The sequence below is a fragment of the Mus musculus genome, chromosome 7 (genome assembly GCF_000001635.26).
Source record: "Mus musculus strain C57BL/6J chromosome 7, GRCm38.p6 C57BL/6J".
Classification (NCBI taxonomy): Eukaryota; Metazoa; Chordata; class Mammalia; order Rodentia; family Muridae; genus Mus; species Mus musculus.
In genome coordinates, this window is record NC_000073.6 from 3476618 (window position 1) to 3503037 (window position 26420).

Below are 26420 nucleotides of genomic sequence, written 5' to 3' on the forward strand. Positions count from 1 at the left end.
ACAGGCCTTGGCCCGGGGCTGGGGAGCTAAGGCAGTCGTTCACCTGGAATGCACAACCCAAGCTCCGTACAGAGTGGGCATTAGTTTGCACTGGGATCTCTGCTCTTGGGAGGTAGAGGAAGGAGGATGAACGGAAAAGAAAAAATGCTAACTAAAAAGCAAGGGACCAAGAATTACACATTGTGTCATTTTGTTTCATACCTTATACAGAATATGCAAATCCAGAGACAGAAAGCTTGTTAGTAGACGCCAGGAGCAGGAGGTGTGGGGAGCTTAATGAGCAGAGTGTTTCTGTGGGGGTGATGGCAGTATCTTGGAACTAGAAAGAGATGGTGGTTGCACAATAGTGTGAATATACCAACTGTCCCTGCTTGTGTCGACTTTCAAGTGGCTGGTTTAATGTTCTGTGACTCTCACCTCAGTAACTGTTTAAAAATCAATGTACCTCGGGTATTTTTATCCTCTCTCGTGAATGCACAGCAGTGGTCAGGACAGGACCAAGCCAGTTAAAACTCCAGCACAGTTGCTAGGCAGTGCTGGAATGTACCTTTAGGCCTAGCACTCTGAAGGCAGAAACAGGCAGAGACAGGCAGAAACAGGCAGATCTCTGAGTTCAAGGCCAGCCTGGTCTACAGAGTGAGTTCTGGGACAGCCAGGGCCACAGAGAGAACTCTGCTGTCTAGAGTTGGGGGGGGGGGGATTCCCGAATGGAGGGGTGAGGGACTCCTGAGGATCCATTCCTAGCTGAAAAGCTAACTAGTGCCTAGGGAAGGAGAACCAGTTTTGGTTTAAGGGTACAACGAGAATTAGATTTCCCATGTCCCACTGGATGACCCTTGTCTTAGTCAGGGTTTCTATTCCTGCACAAACATCATGACCAAGAAACAAGTTGGGGAGGAAAGGGTTTATTCGGCTTACACTTCCATGCTGCTGTTCATCACCAAAGGAAGTCAGGACTGGAACTCAAACAGGTCAGGGAGCAGGAGCTGATGCAGAGGCCATGGAGGGATGTTCTTTACTGGCTTGCCTCCCCTGGCTTGCTCAGCCTGCTCTCTTATAGAACCAAGACTACCAGCCCAGAGATGGTCCCACCCACAAGGGGCCTTTCCCTCTTGATCACTAATTGAGAAAATGCCTTACAGTTGGATCTCATGGAGGCATTTCCTCAACTGAAGCTCCTTTCTCTGTGATATCTCCAGCTGTGTCAAGTTGACACAAAACTAGCCAGTACAACCCTGTATCTATAGACATATGGGCAACACTAATTGAACTTCAGTGTGTTAAGAACGAGAAAGAGGGGACTGGAGAGAACACTTAATGGCTAAGAGCACTGACTGCTCTTCCAGAGGTCCTGAGTTCAATTCCCAGAAACCACATGATGGCTCACAACCATCCGTAACAAGATCTGATTCCTTCTTCTGGTGTGTCTGAAGACAGTGACAGTGTACTCACCATACATAAATAAAGTCTTTAAAAATATTTTTAAAAAAGAGAGAGAAAGAGAAAGATAGATAAATAGATGTGGTAGGGTGGTTTAGGAGGGAGTTAAAGGGGAGAATAGGGATAAATGATTAAGATATATTATATATGCACACAAAGATTTCAAGGAATAAATATTTATATAAAAAATATGGGGGTGGAGAGATAGTTCATGTTAAAACTACTGATTGCCTTTTCAGAGGACCAGGGATCTAATCCCACGAGCCACGTGGTGGCTCCTGTCTAGAACTCCAGTTCAGTGACAATCTCCTCAAGCAAGGCCACACCTCTTAATCCTTCTCATAGAGTCCCACCGAGTAGAGACTAAGTATTCAAATATATGAGCCTATGGAGGCCATTCTCGTTCAAACCACCATAGTGAGTGAGCTTTCAAAACTATAATACAGCTCCCAGACAGAGTTCTGCTCTCAGACCTTGAGTTCTCCAGCTTTTGGCTTCATCTTACTTCTGGTAAACTTTTGATATTGAAATCTTTATACACATTTGTATTTACTTTATTTTTTATTTTTATTTATTATTTATTAATGTATTTTTTGAGACAGGGTCTTTCTATGTAGCCGCAGCTGTCCTGGAACTCACTCTGTAGACCAGGCTGGTCTTGAACTCACAGAGATCTGCCTGCCTCTGCTTCCCAAGTGCTGGGCTTAAAGACGTTCGCTACCACCACTCAGCTTTATCCTGTTCCTAGTGTGTATGTATATGACAGATGTTCTTGTGAGAACACCTAAATGCAGATGTACCATGGCATGGATGCAGATATCAGCTTTCAGGACTTGGTTCTCCTCTGTCATGAGACAATGTCCAGGGATTAAACTCTGCAGTCAGACTTGAATGCCAAGTGCTTTTGCCCACTAAGCCATCTTTATGGCCTTATTTTTCTCATTTAAAATCCATATAGAGAGCCAGGCAGTAGTGGTGTATGCCTTTAATCCCAGCACCCAGGACGCAGAGGCAGGTAGGTCTCTGAATTTGAGACCAGTCTGGTCTACAGAATGAGTTCCAGGATAGCCAGCGCCACACACAGAATCTCTGTCTATAAACAAACAAACAAACAAACAAATTAATATCCATGTACATTTTAAAATGTGTATGGGTATTTGGTTTGCATAGATGTTTGTGTACCATCTGCATGCCTAGTGCCCACACAGGTTAGAAGAAATCTGTGAAAATTCCCAGACTGGAAATGTACCCCAGCAGGTAGAGTGCTTCCCTGGCATGCAGAGGGTCTGGGTTTGAGTTCCAGAGCTGCCTAAACCAGGTATGGTGGCAAATACCAGCACTTTGGTGGTGGAAGCAAGAGGATCCAAAATTCAAGGTCATCCTTGGCAGGCTGGGATACTGAGATCCTGTCTGAAGGAAGGAGGAGAGGAGAGAAGAAGCCAACAGAGTTGGACATCACAGCTCCTTTTCTGGAACAACTATAGCCATGGGGGAAGGGCTAAGTTGTGCTCTCATCATTTAAATCATGTGCATGGGGCTGGAGAGATGGCCCAGCCACTAAGAGCGCTGACTGATCTTGAAAAGGAGTAGGGTTTGATATTCAACACCTATAGGGCAGCTCACAACCAACTGGAACTTCAGTTCTAAGGCATTCAATGCCCTTCTGACCTCTGAAGACACTGCACACCTGTAGTGCACAGATACACAAATACACAAATCATACATAAAACTATATAAATAACTTAAAAATAAGCAAATATTTTTTCATGTTCACGAGCACAATCTTATTAGGAAGAAGCCATGTTTGGTTTTTGCAAATGTAGCTAGGCTAAAATAAAGCTATCCTGGGCTAAACTGAGCCTTGATCCACTGTAACTGATGTCACTCAGAAAAGATAAAGAGATACAGACAGGAACAGCCATGAAGATTTAGGTAGGGTTGTATCCATAGATCAAAGAATGACTACAAAGCTAGGCATGGAGATATAGGCCTGTAATCCCAGCCCTTCAGAGACCGAGTTAGGGGACTGTCTAATATTTGAAGACAACCGGGTCTAAATAACAGGTTGCAGGCCAGACAGGAGCAGATTTAAAAAAAAAAAAAATCTTGTATGAAAACAAAATAAACAAAAACAACAACCGTGGGGCTAATAAGATGGCCTAGCAGGTGTGATTATCACGTTCAGTAACCCAAACTCACAGGATGGAAGTGAAAGATCCTGACAGAATGTAAAAGGTCACAGAAGCCCTGAAATTGGCAAAATAGAGTTCATTGTTAGTAGAACTAGCTTCACTGATTTAGAAAAATAGAGGTGCACAATGCTTTGGCCGCTCCTTGAACCGGTGTGTCCGTCAATTTTCTGACCATTCCTTGAACCCAGGTGTGTGCCCACTGATGAAGCCCATTGCCAGGTGTTTGTAATATTGGTTGCTGGGGAAGACTCGGAAAATCTCCCCAGCAACCACAGCCGGGGCCAATCCGGAGTTACTGTACCTTCATTAGACTCTTTCCTTGTTTCCCTCCCATACCCATTTCTTGAGAAATTAATCATTTTAGAATAGACATTGTTTAAATCTGGAAATCCCCTACTCTACCCCTTCTCCTTTCCCCCCTGGGACCCCTTTCCCCTCGGGGTCAACTCCTCTACCCCTGCATGGGATATGAGTCGTCCCCAGAGCTCTGGCTTTCCCCGAATAAAGCCTCATGTGGTTTGCATCAAGTTTGGTCTCTTGTGAGTTCTTGGGGGTCCGGTATTATCCCAAGACTTGAGTGAGGGTCTCTCTTCAGAGGTCTTTCAGAAACAGAGAATCGACTCTAGAAAGTTGTCCTCTGCTTGTGCCTTGTATGTTCCCACATACAGACACACAAGAAATAAATAAAAGCTGCTGGGTATGGTGATGCTCCCCTTTTATCCCAGTACTCAGGAGGTAGAGGCAGGTGGATCTCTGTAGATCCCAGGCCAGCCCCATTTACTTTGTGAAATCCTGTGTAGTGGTTTGAATGAAAATGGCCTGGACAGGCTCTTAGGGAGTGGAATTATGTGGGGAGCCGCCCTCACATTCGCTGTTACAAGATGGCGCTAACATCCTGTGTTCTAAGTGGTAAACAAATAATCTGCGCATGTGCCAAGGGTAGTTCTTCACTCCATGTGCTCTGCCTTCCCTGTGACGACAACTCGGCCAATGGGCTGCAGCCAATCAGGGAGTGACACGTCCTAGGCGGAGGATAATTCTCCTTAAAAGGGACGGGGTTTCGCCATTCTCTCTCTTGCTCCTGAAGATGTAAGCAATAAAGCTTTTGCCGCAGAAGATTCCGGTTTGTTGCGTTCTTCCTGGCCAGTCGCGAGAACGCGTGTAAGAGAATTATTTGAAAGGATTAGGGCATGTGGCCTTGTTGGAGGAAGTATGTCACTGGAGTGGGCTTTGACAGTTCTAATGCTCAGGTCAGGTCCAGTCCCCACCCCATCTTTCTCTCTTCTTATTGCCTGTTGATCCAGAGATAGAAAACTCAACTACCTCTCCTGCACCACATCCAGTGTGCTGCCATGCTTCCTGCCATGATGACAATGGACTAAGCCTCTGGAACTGTAAGCCAATTCCAATAAAATTCTTTTCTTTGTAAGAGTTGCTATGGTCATGGTATCTCTTCAGTGCAATAGAAACCATTACTAAGACTTACTAAGAAACCCTTACTAAAAAATATAATTTAAAACTGTAAAACAATAGCAACAACAATGCGCCCAAACACATTACCAGTTGCCACCAGAAGCTACAAAAGCTACAAGACACATATGGAGCAGGATCTCCTTTCCAAAGGAACCAACGTTATCTATACCTTGATCTCTGGAACTCAAGTAACACAGAAAATCATTTCCCTTTATTTTAAAACAACAGGTTGGTGGCACTTGGGTACAGCAGTTCCAGTAAAGCAACACAGACTGTATCAGGATGTTTCCTAGAGCGGCTGTTTACCCTGTACTGTTGATGGAGACTCTCTCTCTAAGGCATATACAGAGAGAACACTGGCCTGGGGGGAAGGCTGTGAGTAGAAAAAGAGGAAGGAACAGGGCAGATGCGGTATTTTGAATGTCAGCCTGCCACACACCCACCATGTCCCTACTCTTGCGCCAGGGAGGAACGAGAGGTCTCTTAAAAGGGAGCTGCTGTATAATATAATGAAACCAACAATCCCACCTTCCTCTTCAGGCTCTGAGGCCAGTTCCACAAGGTTATGTTCAAACCCAGGGTGTTAAAAATTAACTCAAGGATGTGGATGGTTGGGAAAACCTGCATCTGCATCATACTCTCAGCTATATGATCGGCAGTTCCTATACCTCAACCTCTTTCTAATCTAGTGGCATGACTAAGCAAGATTGTGGAGCCCAAAAAGGAGATGCAGAGACTCCATGGAGCTTGCACTTCTTGTGGTAAACAGGGTCTTCTAGGTGTGGCACTGGTACTGATGTACTTGGGACACCCCTGCCTCTACCCCCACTCCCACCTCACCCCTGCCTCGAACACCCACACAAAGACTCTTTTGTGCATTTCCATAGTCATCACCTTGACACCCCCCCTCCCCACTGTGAGTTTTTCTAGCCAAGCAATTGTCACAGCCTTGGAGACTCACCCAGGCAAAGCAGGTATATGAAACCTATGTCCATTGCTTCCCTTATTCCCAAGTCAAGATCCAGTCTTCTGCTCTCAGGGAGAAGAGGCAGGGCCGAAGGTTACCACAGTTCTCTCCTGGCCCCACTTTGTCCCCGGAGCCTGCAGGCCAAAGCTTTGCCCTGACACTTGGGTTGCCTGCATAGCTGTTTGTACACTTTCCTTCCTGAACTGACCCAAGTCACAAGAAGCCATGGATGATAGTAAAAGACTCCAAGAGGAGCCCCTCGCTCAGGCCTCAGGACAATAGCGGACACCCAAGAACTCATGACAGACCGAGCTTGTTGCAAACCACATGAGGCTTTATTCGGGGAAAGCCAGAGCTCTGGGGACGACTCATATCCCACGCAGGGGTAGAGGAGTCGTCCTCGAGGGGAAAGAGTTCCCAGTTTTTATAGGCCCTCAGCGGGGAAAGGAGAAGGGGGAGATTAGGGGATTTCCAGATCTAAACAATGTCTATTCTCAAGAAATGGGTATGGGAGGGGTACAAGGAAAGAGTCTAATGAAGGTTCAGCAATGGGCACACACCTGGTCAGAACATTGGCAGACACACAGGTTCAAGGAGTGGCCAGAGCATTGTGCACCTCTATTTTTCTAAATCAGTGAAGCTAGTTCTGCTAACACTGACATCTATCTTGCCAATTTCAGGGCTTCTGTGTTCTTTTACATTCTGCCAGGATCTTTCAATAGCATCTTTCCCCTAAGTCCATGTGCAGCCCTGTCCACCTTGGGACCTTGTAGCCTCCCTGAGCCCTGAAGCAGGCTGATCCAGACTTTGACCTTGCTGCCACTAAGAAGGAGATTACCTAGGGTGGAGCCTTCCGACCTACATGGCTCTTTTGTTCTGTCACCTGCCACTGCTCTCTCCTAGACACTGCTACCTTCTGAGAAGCCCCTGAGATATTCCAGAGGAACTTCCTATCCTGCATGTCACCTGCAGGCTGGCTCCAGACACCAAGAAAGGACTGGCGGGGGGTGGGGCTTCCCCCCTTATAAACATACTCTCTTAGTAAACTGGTGGGCCTTGAACAGAATCATGTCTTGGTCTCCATTAATCTCTCGCCATCTAAGTCTCTTTCAGCCCCAGCCTGCCTCCCAGGTGTACCCGGTTCAAGTAGGCCGAAGGTCAGCATACAACAGGACCTACCCTCCTTAAGTGAAATCTCACCTGAGATGTTTTATATTTTAATTTGTTCATTTTGGACAATTTCATGCTTTGCATATTGGAATCCTGTGATCACTTTCACCCCTACTTCTTTTGTTTGTTTGTTTAAATATTGTTTATTGATACCATGGTGTTATTCTGAATTTTCTCAGCTAATGCAGCAAAGAGATATGTGTATCTACTGACTTGTACATGTACACATACATTAAAAACAGTCTGCCTACAAACCTTCCAGTTATTTATTGACTGTACAACCTAAGTGAGGATAGATACTGTTTATCTATTCTCATTATTTATTGTCTTGCTTTGATGAGTATAAAGTGCCCCTCCTTGTCTTTTTTGATAACTTCAGGTTGGAAGTCGATTTTATTCAATATTAGAATGGCTACTCAGCTTGTTTCTTTGGACCATTTGCTTGGAAAATTATTTTCCAGCCTTTCACTCTAAGTTAGTGTCTGTCTTTGTCCCTGAGGTGGGTTGTCACCCCCTACTTTCTCGTCCACCAGCCCCCTCTTTCCAAACTAGCCCCCCTCCTGCCTTTGAAAGAACCTAGTGGGGAAACCCCCACTCAACTCCCGATTCGGTGTGCACCCAAGAATCACAAACAGACTGTCTTGATGTAAATACACGAGGTAGTTTAATGGCAGAGCTCCGGGTCGAAACGTATCTCACGCAGGAGACAGTGGATTTGAGCAAGAGGCTTGAAAGCTAGGGGTTTTTATAGAAAAGGGTCTGGGGCTGGGGGAGTAATTGGTGCGGTTTCACATGATTGGTCCATTTAAACATCAGCAGACTGTACATGCAGATAACATTTAACTTAGGTCAGAAGGGCAGGAGATAGGGAGGTGCTGGGCCAGTCCGGACATGTCATTCTCTTTATCTTTATGGCCAAGCAGCCTCAAGAATGTCTTAACGACGGGCCTTCCCGGGCATGTCCTGGCTTGCTCTGCTATGTTCTCAGTTCCAGGTTTCAAAGCTCACAAACAACTCTTTGGGCTATTTGACATAAATTACATGAATCACAGGTCTCAAGTTTTATTTTCTTTCACCTTCACACCCCTCCTATCCATCCCTCCTACCCTTCCTTCCTTTTCTTCTTTCTTTTTCTGGTGTACATCTTTATTATCATTCTCTTCTGGTTATTTAGTCTGCTTATTCTGTAACAGTCATATCTTTAAGCTAATTATTTTCTATCCTTCTGAAATTTATTTTCTTTGAAAATTCCATCAGTGTATACAACATAACTTGATCAGATAGCTTTTCTTTTTTCGTTTGTTTATTTGTTTGTTTGTTTTGAGACAGGGTTTCTCTGTGTAGCCCTGGCTGTCCTGGTACTCACTCTGTAGACCAGGCTGGCCTCGAACTTAGAAATCTGCCTGCCTCTGCCTCCCTTTTGCTGGGATTAAAGGCGTGCACTGTAGTCTCTCCTCCACCACGCCTGGTGATCATATAGCTTTTCAACCTTCCCCGCCCCCATATCTCCCTCTTAACTTCATGTCTTCCTTTTAAGATTATTCATTTTAAGGGTTGGAGAGATGGCTCAGTGGTTAAGAGCACATGGCTCTCTTCCAAAGAACCTGAGTTCCAGTCCCAGCACCCAAGTCAAGTGGCCTACAACTGCCTGTAACTCTAGCTCCAGGGGACCTGGCATCTCTGTCTTTGAGCACCTGCTTTCCCATGCACATATCCACACATGGGCACACACACATACATATAATTATACATATTTTAAAAATAATTATATATATAATTAAACAGCAAAAATAAAATACTAAAAATAAATTTTATTTTATTTTTGGTTTTTCAAGACAAGGTTCCTTCACGTAGCCTTGGAAGCCTGGAATGTACTCTATAGACCAAGATGGCCTCAAAGTGACAGAGATTCACCTTCCACTGCCTCTTGGGTGCTGGGAGGAAAGGTGCATACACCACTGTCTAGCATTATTTATTTTAAGTTAATGTCAAAAGTGGTGAATTTCATAGACATTTTCATGCATATGCATCCAAGTACTTTTGTCCTTATTCATCCTACTTCTTCATCTTAGCTCTCTCCCATCTTCTCCAGCTCGCTCCCCGAACCTAATAGTCCCTCTTTCTGCTTTCATCAGAAACAATCCAACTAAAAGTGGTGTCTTCGGGTTTCATTGCTGTGAAGAGACACCATGACCAAGCCAACTCTTACAAAAGAAAACATTAATTGGAGCTGGCTAACAGTTTTAGAGGTTTAATCCATTATCATCATCATGGTGGGAAGCATGGCAGCATGCGGGCAGGCATGGTGCTAGAGCTGCTGAGAATTCTAGTCTTGATCAGAAGGCAGCCAGGAGGAGACTGGAATTCCACACTGATAAGAGCTTAAGCCTAGGAGACCTCAAAGCCCATCCCCACAGTGACACACCCGCTCCAACAAGGCCACATCTCCTAATAGTATCACTTCCCATGGGCCAAACATAATCAAACCACCACAGATGGACCCAGTCCCAAGAAATATGCCAAGCCCACAGAGACAGTGTCATCCTTCTTTCATACATGGGATTAAGGAAGAAAAATGGCACTAAAGAGGGACAATTAGTGATGTCATATTCCTTGTCTTAATATCTGACAGAGACAACTCAAGGGGGGACATTTTTATTTGTGTTCACAGTTTCAATCCATCATGGCACAGTGGAGGTCATAGTAGTGGGTACAGATGCTGGAGGCTTTTCACATCAAGCAGGGAGCTTGGGATGGAACAAGAAGCAGAGCCCATCTTAAGTTTCATTCTCTATAAGGCTGTGATAGAACACCCTGACAAAGACCAGCCCTGGTAGTGGGCTGGTGAGATGGCTCAGTGGTTAAGAGCTGCTCTGGCAAAGGTTCTGTGTTCAATTTTTAGCCACCACAGTATGGCTCACAGCCATTTATAATGGGATCTAATGCTCTCTTATGTCTGATTCCCTCTCCAGTCATGCATGCATACGTGTGTGTCGTGTGTCGTGTGTGTGTGTGTGTGTGTGTATGTGTCCAGATATGTCCAGGCCTCTGTTCTGTGTGAAGAGTCAGGATGAGGCAGCCTGTCTCTGGATGATTCCCAAAGTGCTGCATCAATTTCACATAAATTCACAGAGATAGTTTGGTCCGAAGATTCATTTTTCTCCTGGGGCACTGTGGGGCAGAAGGACAGAACTGAATTGAGAGGAAGACAATTTCTAAATTGGAGGGATTCTCATTTACCACCATTTCCCCATCCTTCCTATCTGGAGATGTTAGAAAGACATAGTCTTTCCTAAATGCTTTATTTTGGGTTCAGGCTCCATTTTAGAGAACCTGACCTAAGGTTGAACTCAAGTAAACTAACAGGCCAGTACCTAGCACCAATTTTCAGGCTACCTACCAACAAAACCTGCATCTAGCACCAGTTTCTAGGCTATTCCCCAACAAATCTGCACCCCCAGGTTACAAGCCCGCCCCTGACACTTCACTTCCTAACAACCACCAATCAGGAGGAAAGCAGAAGTTAAGTTTATGGTTTGGCTCCCGGCACCAACCAATTATGCTAAAGGCCATAATGGCCCCCCAATCAGATATGTACCAGGCTCTTGCCTCTATAAATGCTTGCCTGAAACTAGGCTCAGGGATCTACCTTCCTGCTATGTCAGGATTGGCAGGGAGCCCAAGCTTGGGCTTGAATAAAGAGACCTTAATATGATTCCATCAGAATCAGCTCCTTGGTGGTCTTTTGGAGTTCACGAATGTTTCATGGCAAAACACAACCTCTCCTCTAGCCCACTAGCCAGCAGAGGCAGCAGAAGAGAAAAGTTATTAGGATATGGGGAAAGTGGACCTGTTCAGCAATAGTTCTTTGGGGGCAAGCTCAATCATCTTTCTCAACAGTTCAGTCCTGTAGCAAACACCAAATACAACTCAGCAGCTGCAGACCAATCCTCTAGGTAGGCAGACACAAACCAGCAGCTGTTGTTCAATCCTGAAGAAACTGCCAGGCTTGCCAAACAGCTGCAGGAACCTTATGAGCAGTTCTTGGACAAGTTTCTCTCAATGGCAACATTACCATAAGTTGAGTTCAAAAACGCTATGTAAAGCAAACCAATACATGTGTGTCTTTAGTGAAGAATAGCGAGGTGGAGCAAACCAAACCAAGGCTCAATGCATCTCTTCCGCTCTCTGTGGGATCATATTTATATTTCTTCATCAAGTGTCTTTTCACATGCTGGATATATTCAAACATCCTTTCACCTGTGTCTTCTTCAGGAAAACAGTCTTTCATGTGTTTGCTTTAGCAAGACATCCTCTCACCTGTGTGCCCCAGAAAAACATCATTTGACATAGCTTTCCAAAGAAACTAGAAGTTTCCACTTCACAGGACCCGGAGTAATAGGCAGTTGTTGTCACTATGTGGGTGCTGGGAAACAAATGCTAGTCCTCTGTAAAAGCAGCATGTGTTCTTAATCACTGAACCATCTTTCTAGCTCCTGTTTGTTTTGTTTTTGTTTTTTGTTTTTCTTCTTCTTTCTTCTTCTTCTTCTTCTTCTTCTTCTTCTTCTTCTTCTTCTTCTTCTTCTTCTTCTTCTTCTTCTTCTTCTTCTTCTTCTTCTTCTTCTCCTTCTCCTTCTCCTTCTCCTTCTCCTTCTCCTTCTCCTTCTCCTTCTCCTTCTTCTTCTCCTTCTTTTGTTTTGGTTTTTTTTTCGAGACAGGGTTTCTCTGTATAGCTCTGGCTGTCCTGGAATTCACTTTGTAGACCAGGCTGGACTCGAACTGAACTCAGAAATCTGCCTGCCTCTGCCTCCCAAGTGCTCTTAAAGGCGTGTGCCACCACACCCGGCTAGCTCCTGTTTCTTATCACTACCCTATGGTGAAAAGAATCTTCCTGTGTGCCTGTGTGGAGACACTTATGACTCTACTGGGTAGGACTTGTTTTTTATATGAACCCATATTGATTTAGCATACAGCATATACCCTGTAAGTAACAAGGCTAAATTGGACAATTAAGATTTGTCATAAAATGGGGTTTCAGAGACGGCTCAGCAGTTAAAAGCACCAACTGCTCTTCCAAAGGTCCTAAGTTCAAATCCCAACAACCACATGGTGGCTCACAACCATCTGTAACAAGTCCAGGATAGCCAGGGCTGGTTACACTAAGAAACCCTGTCTCAAGAAAACAAAAACAAACACGTAAAAAGGAGTGTTCAGTTATTTTACCAGGGTTTATTTGGAGACAGCCGCTCACTGTGCCAGGCTTCAACCAGGAAGCCTCCCACTATTAGCAGGATTGCAGCAGCCACACCGACCCGGATGAGATTATCCACAGTGTAGCCTTCTGTCATTGTACCCGGGGTCTCTGAAAGGGAGAAGGTGACCATCACTTGCCGCAGAGGGCATCCCTCCTTCACAGAGAGATGGACCAGATCTAACTCCCATATGTCTGGCTTGTACCCTGGCCTGTGCTCTCTAAAGATTGAACTGTGAGTTGAAGTGGGGATTCCTTTACCTTCCTTTGTGTTCAACTCTGCAGCAGCTTTTCCCCCTTTGTTTGGCTTTACCTCATTTCTGCCTCTGCTCTCTTCCGTTTTTCCATCTCCCTTGATGTATTAGGAGGTAATCTCAGGCAGAACACAGATCAAAGGAGAAAGATCTACACCTAGATCTACGGAACATAGAAATCAGTGGCCGGTCAGCATGCGTCCTCAGACCACAACATGCTGTGCTGGAGTGAGCGTCAGAGAATTTGAAAGTCTGGTTCACTGTGTATCTCCCCTTCATTCAAGAGGAGCTGTTGAATTATGGTAAAGGACAAGGGGAATGGCTAAGTGGGTAAAGTGCCTGAACCCCACAACCCACATAAAGCTAAATACAGTAGTATGCATCTAAAACCCATATGCATTTAGTGAGATAGGAGATTCTGAAGAAGCTTGTGGGCCTAATAGCCTGACATCTGCATCCAAGAACTGCAAGAGACCCTTGTCTCAAACAAGACAGAAGGCGAGGACTACTACTAGCCAATGTTGTCTTCTGACAGCCACACATAAACCTTGGCATATGAATGCCTGCACTTATACATAGGAACACACACATACCCAAAAGCAGAAGGAGGAGGAAGAGGGGGGAAAAGGGAGGAGGAAGGAGGGGAGGAGGAAGAGGTGCTGATATAATGCTTGGCATTGATCTGTCCTTAAAGGAGCCTGCACATGAATCACCTCATCTCAAAGATGCATTCATAACTAAATATATCAACAGCAAGGTTACCTGTGGGCAAGACCCACAGGGCAAGTCAGCTCACATCACTACTACATAAGAAAGTCATTCTTCACCACTCAGTATTGATCACACAGACCTTCTTCTTCTTCTTCTTCTTTTTTTTTTTTTCGAGACAGGGTTTCTCTGTATAGCCTTGGCTGTCCTGGAACTCACTGTGTAGACCAGGTTGGCCTTGAACTCAGAAATACGCCTGCCTCTGCCTCCCAAGTGCTGGGATTAAAGGCATGCACCCGGCTTAGACCTTCTTATGTAAAAGAAAATCTCAAGGGCAAAAAAAAAAAGAAAGAAACAAAGAAACAAAGAAAGGAAGGAAGAAAGAAAGAATTTACAAGCAAGGTGTGTGGTAGTTAATGGGGAAATATTCTTGTAGGAAACTTTGGATAGTTTTGGAGACTTAAAACCATAAAGGAACAATATCAGGGAGAAACCCACTTATAATTGTTTATGTATATGTATATGAATAAGTATAGGAGATCAAAGACCTCCACAGAGAAAACACTAAGACATCAAAGACAGAAGAAGACACTAAAAGATGGAAAAGCCTCCCCTGACCATGGACAGGCAGAATTCATGCTGTTAGAATGGCCAGGTTACCTAAAGCGACCCACAGATTTGCTACTATCTTTATCAAAATCTCAATGACATTCTTCACAACACTATAAAAACAATGCTAAAACTCATATGAAAGCACACAAGACTAAGAATAACAAAACTGATCCTTAGCAGAAAAAGCCATGTTGAAAGCCTCATGATACCCAATCGCAAATTATATTAGCCACAGCAACAGCAACAAACCTGTAAAAAGCAGAATACCACCACTAGTGTAAAAACAGACATGTAGACCAGTCAAATAGAATACAAATCAGCCCACGTGGTGTGATCCACCTAATTATTACAAAATGGTCAAAACATACTTTGCAGTCAGGCATGGTGGAATGCACCTTTAATCCCAGTGCTCTGAGGAGGCAGGACACAGGCAGGCAGATCTCTGTGGCTTCTGGACCAGCCTGGGCTACAGAGTGAAACCTTGTCTTAAAAACAAACAAAAATCCCAGGGATGCAGGGATGGTTGAATATACAGAAATCCATCAACGTAATCCACTAAATAAACAAACTCAAAGACAAAAACCACATGATCATCTCGTTAGATGCTGAGAAAGCATTTGACAAAATCCAACACCCCTTCATGATAAAAGTCTTGGAAAGATCAGGAATTCAAGGCCCATACCTAAACATAATAAAAGCAATATACAGCAAACCAGTAGCCAACATCAAACTAAATGGAGAGAAGATGGAAGCAATCACACTAAAATCAGGGACTAGACAAGGCTTTCTCCCTACCTATTCAATATAGTACTTGAAGTCCTAGCCAGAGCAATTCGACAACAAAAGGAGATCAAGGGGATACAAATTGGAAAGGAAGAAGTCAAAATATCACTATTTGGAGATGATATGATAGTATATATAAGTGACCCTAAAAATTCCACCAGAGAACTCCTAAACCTGATAAACAGCTTCGGTGAAGTAGCTGGATATAAAATTAACTCAAACAAGTCAATGGCCTTTCTCTACACAAAGGATAAACAGGCTGAGAAAGAAATTAGGGAAACAACACCCTTCACAATAGTCACAAATAATATAAAATACCTTGGTGTGACTCTAACTAAGGAAGTGAAAGAACTGTATGATAAGAACTTCAAGTCTCTGAAGAAAGAAATTGAAGATCTCAGAAGATGTAAAGATCTCCCATGCTCATGGATAGGCAGGATTAATATAGTAAAAATGGCTATCTTATCGAAAGCAATCTACAGATTCAATACAATCCCATCAATCAAAATTCCAACTCAATTCTTCACTGAGTTAGAAAGGGCAATTTGCAAATTCATCTGGAATAATAAAAAACCTAGGATAGCAAAAATTATTCTCAACAATAAAAGAATCTCTGGTGGAATCACCATGCCTGACCTTAAGCTGTACTACAGACCAATTTTGATTAAAAAAAACAACAACAAAACTGCATGGTACTGGTACAGCGACAGACAGGTAGATCAATGGAATAGAATTGAAGACCCAGAAATGAACCCACACACCTATGGTCACTTGATCTTTGACAAGGGAGCTAAAGCCATCCACCAGAAAAATGACAGCATTTTCAACAAATGGTGCTGGCACAACTGGCGGTTAGCATGTAGAAGAATGCGAATTGATCCATTCTTATCTCCTTGTACAAAGCTCAAGTCTAAGTGGATCAAAGACCTCCACATAAAACCAGAGACACTGGGCTGGAGAGATGGCTCAGTGGTTAAGAGCACAGACTGCTCTCCAGAAGGTCCTGAGTTCAAATCCCAGCAACCACATGGTGGCTCACAACCATCCGTAATGAAATCTGACGCCCTCTTCTGTTGTGTCTGAAGACAGCTACAGTGTACTTAGATATAATAATAAATAAATCTTTAAAAAAAAACAGGGACACAAATTTATTGAGGAGAAAGTAGGGAAAAACATTGAAGATATGGGCAAAAATTCCTAAACAGAACAGCAATGGCTTGTGCTGTAAGATCAAGAATTGACAAATGGGACCTCATAAAATTTCAAAGCTTCTGTAAGGCAAAAGACACTGTCAATAAGACAAAAAGGCCACCAACAGATTGGGAAAGGATTTTTACCAATCCTAAATCTGATAGGGGACTAATATCCAATATATACAAAGAGCTCATGAAGCTGGACTCCAGAAATTCAAATAACCCCATTAAAAATGGGGTACAAAGAATTCTCAACTGAGGAATACCAAATGGCTGAGAAGCACCTGAAAAAAATGTTCAACATCCTTAATCATCAGGGAAATTCAAATCAAAACAACCCTGAGATTCCACCTCACACCAGTCAGAATGGCTAAGATAAAAAATTCAGGTGACAGCAGATGCTGGCGAGGATATGGAGAAAGAAGAACACTCTTCCATTGCTGGTGGAATTGCAAGCTTGTACATCCATTCTGGAAATCAGTCTGGAGGTTCCTCAGAAAATTTGGCATAGTGCTACCGGAAGATCCAGCAATACCTCTCCTGGGCATATACCCAGAAGATGTTCCAACTGGTAATAAGGACACATGCTCCACTATGTTCATAGCAGCCTTATTTTTAATAGCCAGAAGCTGGAAAGAACCCAGATGTCCCTCAACAGAGGAATGGGTACAGATAATGTGGTACATTTACACAATGGAGTACTACTTAGCTATTAAAAACAATGAATTTATGAAATTCTTGGGCAAATGGAAATATCTGGAGGATATCATCCTTAGTGAGGTAACCCAATCACAAAAGAAGTCACTAGATATGCACTCACTGATAAGTGGATATTAGCCCAGAAACTTAGAACACCCAAGATACAATTTGCAAAACACAAGAAAATCAAGAAGAGGGAAGACCAACTTGTAGATACTTCATTCCTCCTTAGAATAGGGAACAAAATACCCATGAAAGGAGTTACAGAGACAACGTTTGTAGCTAAGATGAAAGGATGGACCATCCAGAAACTACCCCACCCGGGGATCCATCCCATATTCAGCCACCAAACCCAGACACTATTGCATATGCTAGCAAGATTTTGCTGAAAGGACCCTGATATAGCTGTCTCGTATGAGGCTATGCCAGTGCCTGGCAAATACAGAAGTGGATGCTCACAGTCATCAATAGGATAGAACACAGGGCCCCCAATGGAGGAGCTAGAGAACATACCCAAAGAGCTGAAGGGGTCTGCAACCCTATAGGTGGAACAACAATATGAACTAACCAGTACCCCCAGAGCTCACGTCTCTAGCTGCATATGTAGCAGAAGATGGCCTAGTTGGCCATCATTGGGAAGAGAGGTCCCTAGGTCTTGCAAACTTTATATTCCCTGGTACAGGGGAATGCCAGGGCCAAGAAGTTGGAGTGGATGGGTAGGGGAGCAGGGCAGGGGGAGGTTATAGGGAACTTTCAGGATAGCATTTGAAATGTAAATAAAGAAAGTATCTAATAAAATAAAATAAAATAAAATAAAATAAAATAATAAAGTCTCTTTAAAATGAAACAAACAAACAAACAAAAACAAGCAAAAATTATAGAAAAGACATTGTCTTTAACAAGTCATGCTGGGAATACTGAAGTCGGCTTGTTGAAAATGAAAGTAGATCCACCTCTCTCACCCAGCGCAAAAATCAATTCTAAATACACCAAAGCCCTTAGACAAGATGCTTTGACACTGATCAACAGAAAACACTTCGGGATAACAGACGTAGGCAAGGACTCTCTGAAAAACTCTTTGATGACACACTAAAGGATCCAAAGAACTAACAAGCAGGATTACTTAAAACTAAAAGGCTCCTTCTTTATGACAAAGGAAACGCTCTCCAGTGTGAAGAGACATGATGGAGAATGAGAATGTTCCTGTGCGATTACTCAACAAATAGAGGATTAATATATAGGATATAAAATGGACTCTGAAAAATTAAGCAACAAAAATCATCCAAACAATATACTAGCTAATAAACTGAATAGGCAGTTCTCAGAGCCAGAAACACAAAAAGCTGTTAAATAGAAGAAAAGGTGCTCAGAGAAATGCTAATGAAAACTGCTATGAGACTGGGCATAGTGGTGCATGCTTTTAATACCAGCACTCGGCAGGCAGATCTCTGTGAATTTGAAGTCAGCGTGGTCTACACAGTGAGTTCCAGAACAGCCAAGACTGTTAACACAAAGAAACCCTGTCTTGTAACCAAAAACTGGGCTGGAGAGATGGCTCTGAGGTTGAGAGCACTGGCTGCTCTTCCAGAGATCCTGAGTTCAATTCCCAGCCATATGGTGGCTCACAACCATCTGTAATGGGATCTGATGCCCTCTTCTATCTGATGCCTCTTCTGTGTATGAAGGCATACATGCAAATAGAGCACCCACATACCTAAAATACATAAATAAAACTTAATTATAAAAAATTAAAATTTGTAAAAAAGAAAAAAACAACAGCTATGAGATTCTATCTTATCGCAATCATACTGGCTGAAAATGTACCAACCAATGCTGGTGATGATGCAGGGAGAGAGGAATCCTAACACCGCTGGTGGGAGTGTAAACTTGTACAGTCAGTATAGAAATCAAAATGGAGGTTTCTCAAAAAAAAATGATAATAAGACCACTATACAACCAGCTGTATCACTCCTTGGTATATACCTGGAGGGCTCTCAGGTCAATGTAGCAAAGGGATGCCTGCTCATGCCCCTCTGTACCTATTGCTCCCTTAGTCACAATGGCCAGGAAACTAGACCAGCCTAGATGTCCATCAAATGTGACGTGTGTGTACATGACAGAATTTCATGCAGCCATGAAGAAAATCAAAATCATGGTATCTGCAGGAGGTCACTGTGTTAAATAAAATAAACTAGTTTCAGAAAGATAAATATTATATTTTCTTTCAATGATACCCAATCTCAAATTATTTTATAGTCATAGCAACAGCCTAGCCTAGATTTAAAATTATATGTATGTGTGTGTGTAGTTTATATGGGAGTCGCTAAAGTGGGTATGAGAATTAGGGGAGGATAAAAGTATATAATGAGACAATGACTAACAGGAAGACAGGAGGAAGCAGTTGGGGGCACTGGGGGGTGACTAGAGCAGTGTGGGCAGGAAGGAGAATAAATGTCTTTATTCCTTGTGGAGTCACACTGATTAAACTCAGTGCTATGTGTGCTAGCTGTATTAGTGGTTAAATGCCTCACTAAAGCAACCAAAGGAAGGGTTTGTTTAGACTCACTGGGTGAGGTTGCTGTCAGTTGCGGTGGGAAAGTCGAGGCAGCAAGATCTTGAGGCAGATGGTTGTCTTGCATCCACAGTCGGGAAGGAAAGAGCAAGGTAAATACCGGTTCACTTTAGCCTTTTTATCTAGTCTGGGATCCCAGCCCTTGGATGGTAAGCCTTCCTACCTCATAACCTAATCTAGATAATCCCCCATTGACAAGCCCAGAGGTTGGTTTTCTTGCTGATTCTAAGTCCCATTATGATTAACTTTATATTAACCTGAAAGTTTAATTAAAATCATAAGCCAGAGGAGCAGTATATGCCTTCAAACCTAGCATTCTGAGGCAAAGGCATGCAGGTCTCTGTGAATTTGAGGCTAGCCTGGTCTACATAGCGACTTACAAGGCCAGGCCAAGACTACATAGTGAGACTTTGTCTCAAAATAATAATAACAAGGGCTAGAAAGATGGCTCAGCTGTTACGAGCACTGACTGCTCTTCCAGAGGTTCTGAGTTCAAATCCCAGCAACCACACGGTGGCTGTAATGAGATCCAGTGCCCTCTTCTGGTGTGTCTGAAGACAACTACAGTGTACTCATAAATAAAACAAATCTTTTTGTAAAAAAATCAATAAAACTATAAATATTGCTTAGCTAAATAAAACATGTCTGCTAACTATGACAACCCCAGCACTGGACAACTCCCTCACCCAACACACACACACACACACACACACAGGTGGTCACAAAATTACACATAACCTTACCTATCACAGAGATCTCAAGGAGATTGCTGGGCCCTGAGGCCCGATAGGGAGCCTTTGCCTGATAGTAAACACAGCTGTATTCCCCCGAGTCTCTGGCTGTCACATTCTGAAGAGAGAAGTCTGATACCATTCCTGTTGAGCTCCTTGTCTGCACAGGAGTTGAGTGTCCCACCTTCAGTAACGCAAACTTTACGGGTCCGAGGACACTGCCTGCTTTCTGGCACTGCAAAGTCACCTTGCTTCCTGCAGTCACTGTACCCCGGTGGTGGGCTTGAAAGGAGGGCTGAGGTAAGTACCCTGGAAGAGAAAGAGGCTCTGAGCACAAGGGAAGAAGCTGTGGGTCCTGAGTGCTGATTCTTGGTTTGTGTTTTGTTTTGTTTGTTTGTTTGTTTGTTTGTTCGAGACAGGGTTTCTCTGTGTAGCCCTGGCTGTCCTGGAACTCACTCTGTAGACCAGACTGGCCTCGAACTCAGAAATCCACCTGCTTCTGCCTCCCAAATGCTGGTGGATTTGCCACCACTGCCCGGCTATTTTTTCATTCTTGTTCATGTGGCGGTGACCTCATGAACCTTGTCCCTCTCTGTCTATTGTGACTCTAGGACAGAGATATTAAACTTCCCACAAGCCCTCGGGGGAGCCACATACTTGCTCATCTAACCCTTGCGCTGGAGATCCCACCATTTCACTTCCTCCTTTTTTCTAGTCCCTCCCTCAACCTCTGTCCACCTCTTTGAGGTAGACCATCCTCACCTGTGACCAACAAGAAAAGGGCATTGCTGGGGTGTGACGGTGTGTCATGGGGCCATTTGCTATAGTATTCACAGGTGTAGTGTCCGCCATCATTCTGTCGTAGGTCGGTGAAATGAAAATCAGCCGTCTCCTCTGTCAAATTATATGGCTTCACAGAATTCAAAGCGAAACCTTCCTTTTTGAGGATGAAGTATTTACTCGGGGTGGGGCTCTTACATTGCATTGTCACGTGGCTCTTGGTGGGAAGCACTGTGCTGGGCCAGGCACTGAGGCTGGGCTTGGGAGGAGACCCTGGAAGGAAACAGACCGGAGCTTTATCTGAGATAGCTCAATTAGTAACATGCTTGTAACATGGTCGCAAACACCTGAGTTGGACTCCTGGAAATTAAAAAAAAAAAAAAAAAAAAAAAAAAAAAGTATGGCAATGCATGCTTATAATCCCATTGCTAAGGAAGTGGAGACAGATGGATCTCTGAACAGGTCAGCTAGTCTAAGTTAATTGGCAGACATTGAATCCAATGAAAGACTTTGTCTCAAAATAAAAAGAAAAATTACAGCAGCACCACCCCAAAATAAAATAAAATAAAGTAAAATAAAATAAAATAAAAAGAATGGAGGACACCTGAGAAATAACACCAGTGTTGTTGACTTCTGGCTTCTACATGCATACTCACACATATGCGCATGGACAGACACACAGAAGATATAAAAGGGGGAGGGAAGACAGGGTATGGGGGAAGGATGGAGGAATGTGTCTGAAGAACAACTTACCATTTTCAGGAATGTCTGTTTGCCCAACACACAGCCCTGGGGGAGGGAGAAATCACTCATGAGGCACAGGTCCCTGCCTGAAGTTACCTAGTCACCCTCCCTGGTCCTGAGAGGCATGCAGAGAACACTCTCATGTGATCACTTCAGGATATCCTCTCAGGAGCTGCAGGCTCCCTACTTTGGGCTGTGGCTTCGGCTTGTTTCTGGGATGGGCTGTTATCCTCTTGTTGATCTTACTCCAAGGGTCCCGTCTTCGTCCTATAAACTCCCACAAGCCTTTCCACTGTTCATTCCTATCCCCAAGCTTCATAAGTCATCATGTCTGCATGAGTCACACTGTCTGGGTCATTACTTCTCTTCAGGGAAGGGACACGAGCCTCGAAGAACACTGGAGAGAAAAGAACTTAACCTACTCCTCATGGTATCGAGATCCCTTGGGGGAAGATGGGCGTGGCTGTGCATGCCTTTAATCCCAGTACTCAGGCGTCAGAGGCAAGAGGACCTTTGTGAGTTTGAGGCCAGCCTGGTCTACATAGTGAGTTCAAGAACAGCCTGAACTGGGAACAGAGACCCTGTCTCAAAACAAACAGACTAAAAAGACTCTGTGGAGAGAACCTGGGGAGGCTGTTCATTATATGCAAGTTTGATCCCTAACACCCATGTGAGCTAGATCACTGTGGTGACAAATGCTTGCAGTCCCAGTTGCAGGAGAAGTAGAGACAGGAAGATCTCTTGGGCTCAGGGGCCAGCCAGTCTAGATCATGGCTGAGCCTCAGAGCAAAAAGAGACCTTGTCTCAATAAGCAACATGAGTAGCCCCTGAGGAGTGACACCTGAGGTTGATCTCTTGCCTTCCACACATCCATGGGAGTCTGCATATACACCTGCACCCATGTGAACACACACACAAAAACACACAATTTATTGACAATGTATACAAATAAATAAATAAATATAATAAAAATAAGTCTATAATAAAACTCCTCATGTCTCCACATGGTGTCACCCTAGATGAGGAGCTACTTAAAGATATGAAGAGTTGCTGAGAGGAGAATGTCTCTTCCTGGGATGAGCTCCCACACCGGTTGTCCAATGCCAAGTGGTTACTCCTAGACACATATCCATATGAGTATGGCTACTCAGTAGGCTGTATATATGTGTGTGTGTGTGTATGTCTGTGTATGTATGTCTGTGTATGTGTATATATGTATATATGTGCTCATGTGTATATATGTATATGCATACATATGTGTGTATATGTGTGCTCATACACATACATACATACATGCATGCATGTATACATATAAACAACAATAATTAAAGAAGAGATCATGAATTGGGAAGTCACACATGTAAGGAGTTGGAAGGAGATGGATGGGAGGAGTGATACAGATGCAGTGTTCATGTGTGATCTTATCAGAAAGAAAACACTAAACTATAAAAGAAAACCCTTCACACACATTGTCTGTGAAATTCAATCTTCAAGTTCATTTAACCAAGCATCCAGAAACCACTGGCCCAAGATGTCTTTGGGGCTGTAGGCTGTCCCAGTACCTAACTTTACACCCTGAGGAAGCTTCTGTCAAAAAGAAAAAAAAATTAAAATACTGATAGGTGGTGACATGCTTTTAAGCCCAGCACCCAGGAGGCAGAGGAAGGTAGGCAGATCTCTCTACCCTGGTCTACAGAGCAAGTTCCAGCCAGGCCTATACAAAGAAACCTTGTCTCAAAAAATTAAAGAGAGAGAGAGAGAGAGAGAGAGAGAGAGAGAGAGCCTTCTGCTACACTCAAGAACCCTCCACTTTCTTCTCCATTGCATTTTTAATATATCTCATCAAAGCCAACCCTGTCTTTGCTTCATTAGTTTCTTTCTTTCTTTCTTTCTTTCTTTCTTTCTTTCTTTCTTTCTTTCTTTCTTTCTTTCTTTCTTTCTTTCTTTCTTCTCTCTCTCTCTCTCTCTCTCTCCCTCTCTCTCTCTCTGTGGGTATGTGAGAGAGAGAAAGAGAAAGAGAGAGAGAGAGAGAGAGAGAGAGAGAGAGAGAGGATTTCTCTGTGTAGCCCTAGCTGTCATGAAACTCACTCTGTAGACCGCAGGCAGGACTTGAACTGAGAGGTTCGTCTGCCTCTGCCTCCTGAGTGCTGGGCTGAAAGGAGTGCGCCACCACTCTCTAACTTTAATTGCAGTTTTTACTGCTGCATTAAAACACCATGCCCAAAAGCAACTTGGGGAGGAAAGGGTTTGTTTCAGTTTACAACCCTCAGATCACACTGCTTCACTGAGAGAGGTCAGGGAAGGAACCTGGAGACAGGAGCTGATGCAGAGTCTATGGAGAAGCACTGACTCCTGGCTTGCTTCCCAAGGTTTGCTCAGTCTGCTTTCTTATCCACCACAGGATCACCTGCCCAGGGATGGTACCACCCACAGTGGTCTGAGCCATACCACAGCAGTCATTAATCAAGAAGATGCACACTTACTAAGGTTGAAATGATCCAGAGATTAGTGTAGTCTGTGAAATGACATGCAAATTTGTGAAGCGTACCATAAAAAAGAAAAGAAAATGCCCCCACAGACTTACCAACAAGCAATCTGATGGGGGCATTTTCTCAAATGAGGCTCCTCTTCCCACATAATCCAACAATTGTAAGGTTAACAACAAAATCAAGACAAACTCCAAGTCCCATCAAACATCTCCAAGATGGTCCCACAACAAGGAACCCTGTAAACTCAGCCCTGTTCATAGAACTCTGAGCAACATGGAACCAGTAATACTGTTTGGGTTAGACACACGTGGGTTGAAATTTGGTTTCCTCAAAATCTCTGAAATATTGAGCCGGGTGTGCTGGCGCACGCCTTTAATCCCAGCACTCGGGAGGCAGAGGCAGGTGGATTTCTGAGTTCGAGGCCAGCCTGGTCTATAAAGTGAGTTCCAGGACAGCCAGGGCTATACAGAGGAAACCCTCTCTTGAAAAACCAACCAACCAAACAAACAAACAAATCTCTGAAATATGTTGGAAATCACTTTGGTTTGCAAATTCAGATCAGATTTCTAACCTATAAAAGCAAACTTAATCTTCTTCAGAAGGCTTTTAGGGTTGTTCATTTGTTTTTAAATAGGGAGTGGGTTAGGATGGTCTCACTATTTAGCTCCTGCTGGCCTGGAACTTGCTATGTAGACCAGGCTGACCTCAAACTCACAGAGATCCGCCTGTCTCTGCCTCCTCAGAACTAGGATTAAAGATGTTCTACTGTACATGCTTTGTTTCATTGTTTTACATACAGTCTCATATAACCCAGCTGGGCTCAAATTCACGACGGAACCAGATGACTTTGAACTCCTCCTGACTCCTCCTCTCTAGAGCTGGGATTACACCTTGCTAAGGAAAGTTATTTAATAACATTTGTCATCTATTGTAGTAGTAGTAGTAGTAGTAGTAGTAGTAGTAGTAGTATTTATTTATTTATTTATTTATTTATTTATTTATTTATTTATTAAAAAGAGCTAGACATGGTGGCACAAACCTGTAATCTCAGCATTTGGCAGGACGATCTCTGTAAGTTCAAGACCAGCTTGGTCTACATAGTAAGATCAACCAAGGCTGCATGGTAAGATCTTGTCTCAACAAATTTTAAAAATAAGTAAACAAGAAGGTCTTTCTGATGTTGGTCTCTGTCCTATCTCAATCATAACAAGTTGGCTTCGTATAAAAGAAAATAGCGGGCTGCTGACTCAACCTTGGCTAGCAACAGCACATAGAATTTCTAGTTTTGATTCCTTTACATTATATCTATGCTCTATCTGCTTTGTGTCTGTCTGTGCGTGTGTTGAAGGGAGGGGGGATGTTTATGTAGTCCAGGCATTCCTTAAACTCCCTACTTAGCTAAAGATGATCTTCAAATTTTATTTGCCTCTCTCCATCTACCATGTACCGGAGTTACAGGTTGCATGTCACTATTCTTGATTTATAGTACTGGGAATGGAACTAGGGCTTCACGTACACTTGGTAAGCACTACCAACAAAGCTACAGCCCCAGCCCCTATCTTTTCCCCATCTCTGTCTACTACATGTTGAGCATTTGTTTTGCCCTAACATGTACAGTGAACTCACTGAAATTTCTGGTTTGTCCTATGCACTCAGCACACTGATCTGGTGTAAATTCTGGCTTCAGTCCCCACCCAAGTATCTCACCAGCTTTATGATTTCCTGGAAACTGAGTGTCCCACCCTGAATAACTTACGGAGGCAGAGAAGGGAAAGGAGCCTAGAGATCATGGTGGCTCAGCGGCTGGTCCAAAGGTCTTCAGCAGGTCTACTATCAGCAGAAGAAAGTGGCCAGGACATCAGCATCCCCAAGCTCAGGGAGTAGGCAGGATTGGTTTTGAGATCGCTGCTCAGTTCCTTCCTCACACGTTCACTCGCAGGAAATGTGCTGATGCTATCTGTTGCAACATGTTCCTATAAACCCCTTCAGAGACTTGCCTCACTTGGTCCTCTTCCGTTTCAAATTTCAGGCCTTACACAAGTAATTTTCAAAGGGCCTAACACTGGGCTTGCTGGGTTTATACTGAGCTGAGATTTGTGTAAACTGAGAGTCATATATCATAGTCACTAGACGTTGGCCAATATTCCTTTCCTACTAGAGATGATCTGCCTCTCCTTACTGAGGAAAAGTGACAGAGCCCAGACAGTTTCTCTTTCCATTTTATTTTGCTGGATCTCATGTAGCCCAGGGCAGCCTCAAAATCACCATGTAACTGAAGATGACTATTTATTTATTTATTTATTTATTTATTTATTTATTATATGTAAGTACACTGTAGCTGTCCTCAGACGTACAGAAGAGG

General features: G+C 43.5%; 1 protein-coding gene across 4 annotated transcripts; it reads right to left on the reverse strand.

Moving 5' to 3' along the window:
• Nucleotides 1-9881: 9881 nt before the first annotated feature.
• Nucleotides 9882-26137, reverse strand: Tarm1 (T cell-interacting, activating receptor on myeloid cells 1). 4 transcript variants are annotated; one of them, XM_006539983.3, is made up of 7 exons: nucleotides 25815-26137; nucleotides 21579-21614; nucleotides 21024-21098; nucleotides 20058-20354; nucleotides 19309-19374; nucleotides 12466-12604; nucleotides 9882-10413 (listed from the first exon to the last, which is right to left on the reverse strand). In XM_006539983.3, the coding sequence occupies exons 1-7, from the start codon at nucleotides 25846-25848 to the stop codon at nucleotides 10395-10397; spliced, it is 666 nt and encodes a 221-aa protein (XP_006540046.1). In that variant the 5' UTR covers nucleotides 25849-26137; the 3' UTR covers nucleotides 9882-10394. The 4 variants fall into 4 exon arrangements, with proteins under 4 accessions (XP_006540046.1, XP_006540043.1, NP_001349077.1 ...); NM_001362148.1 differs by having other exon boundaries at nucleotides 9883-10413; nucleotides 20808-21098; nucleotides 25815-26007; XM_006539980.2 differs by lacking the exon at nucleotides 21579-21614 and having other exon boundaries at nucleotides 20808-21098; nucleotides 25815-26026.
• Nucleotides 26138-26420: the final 283 nt, after the last annotated feature.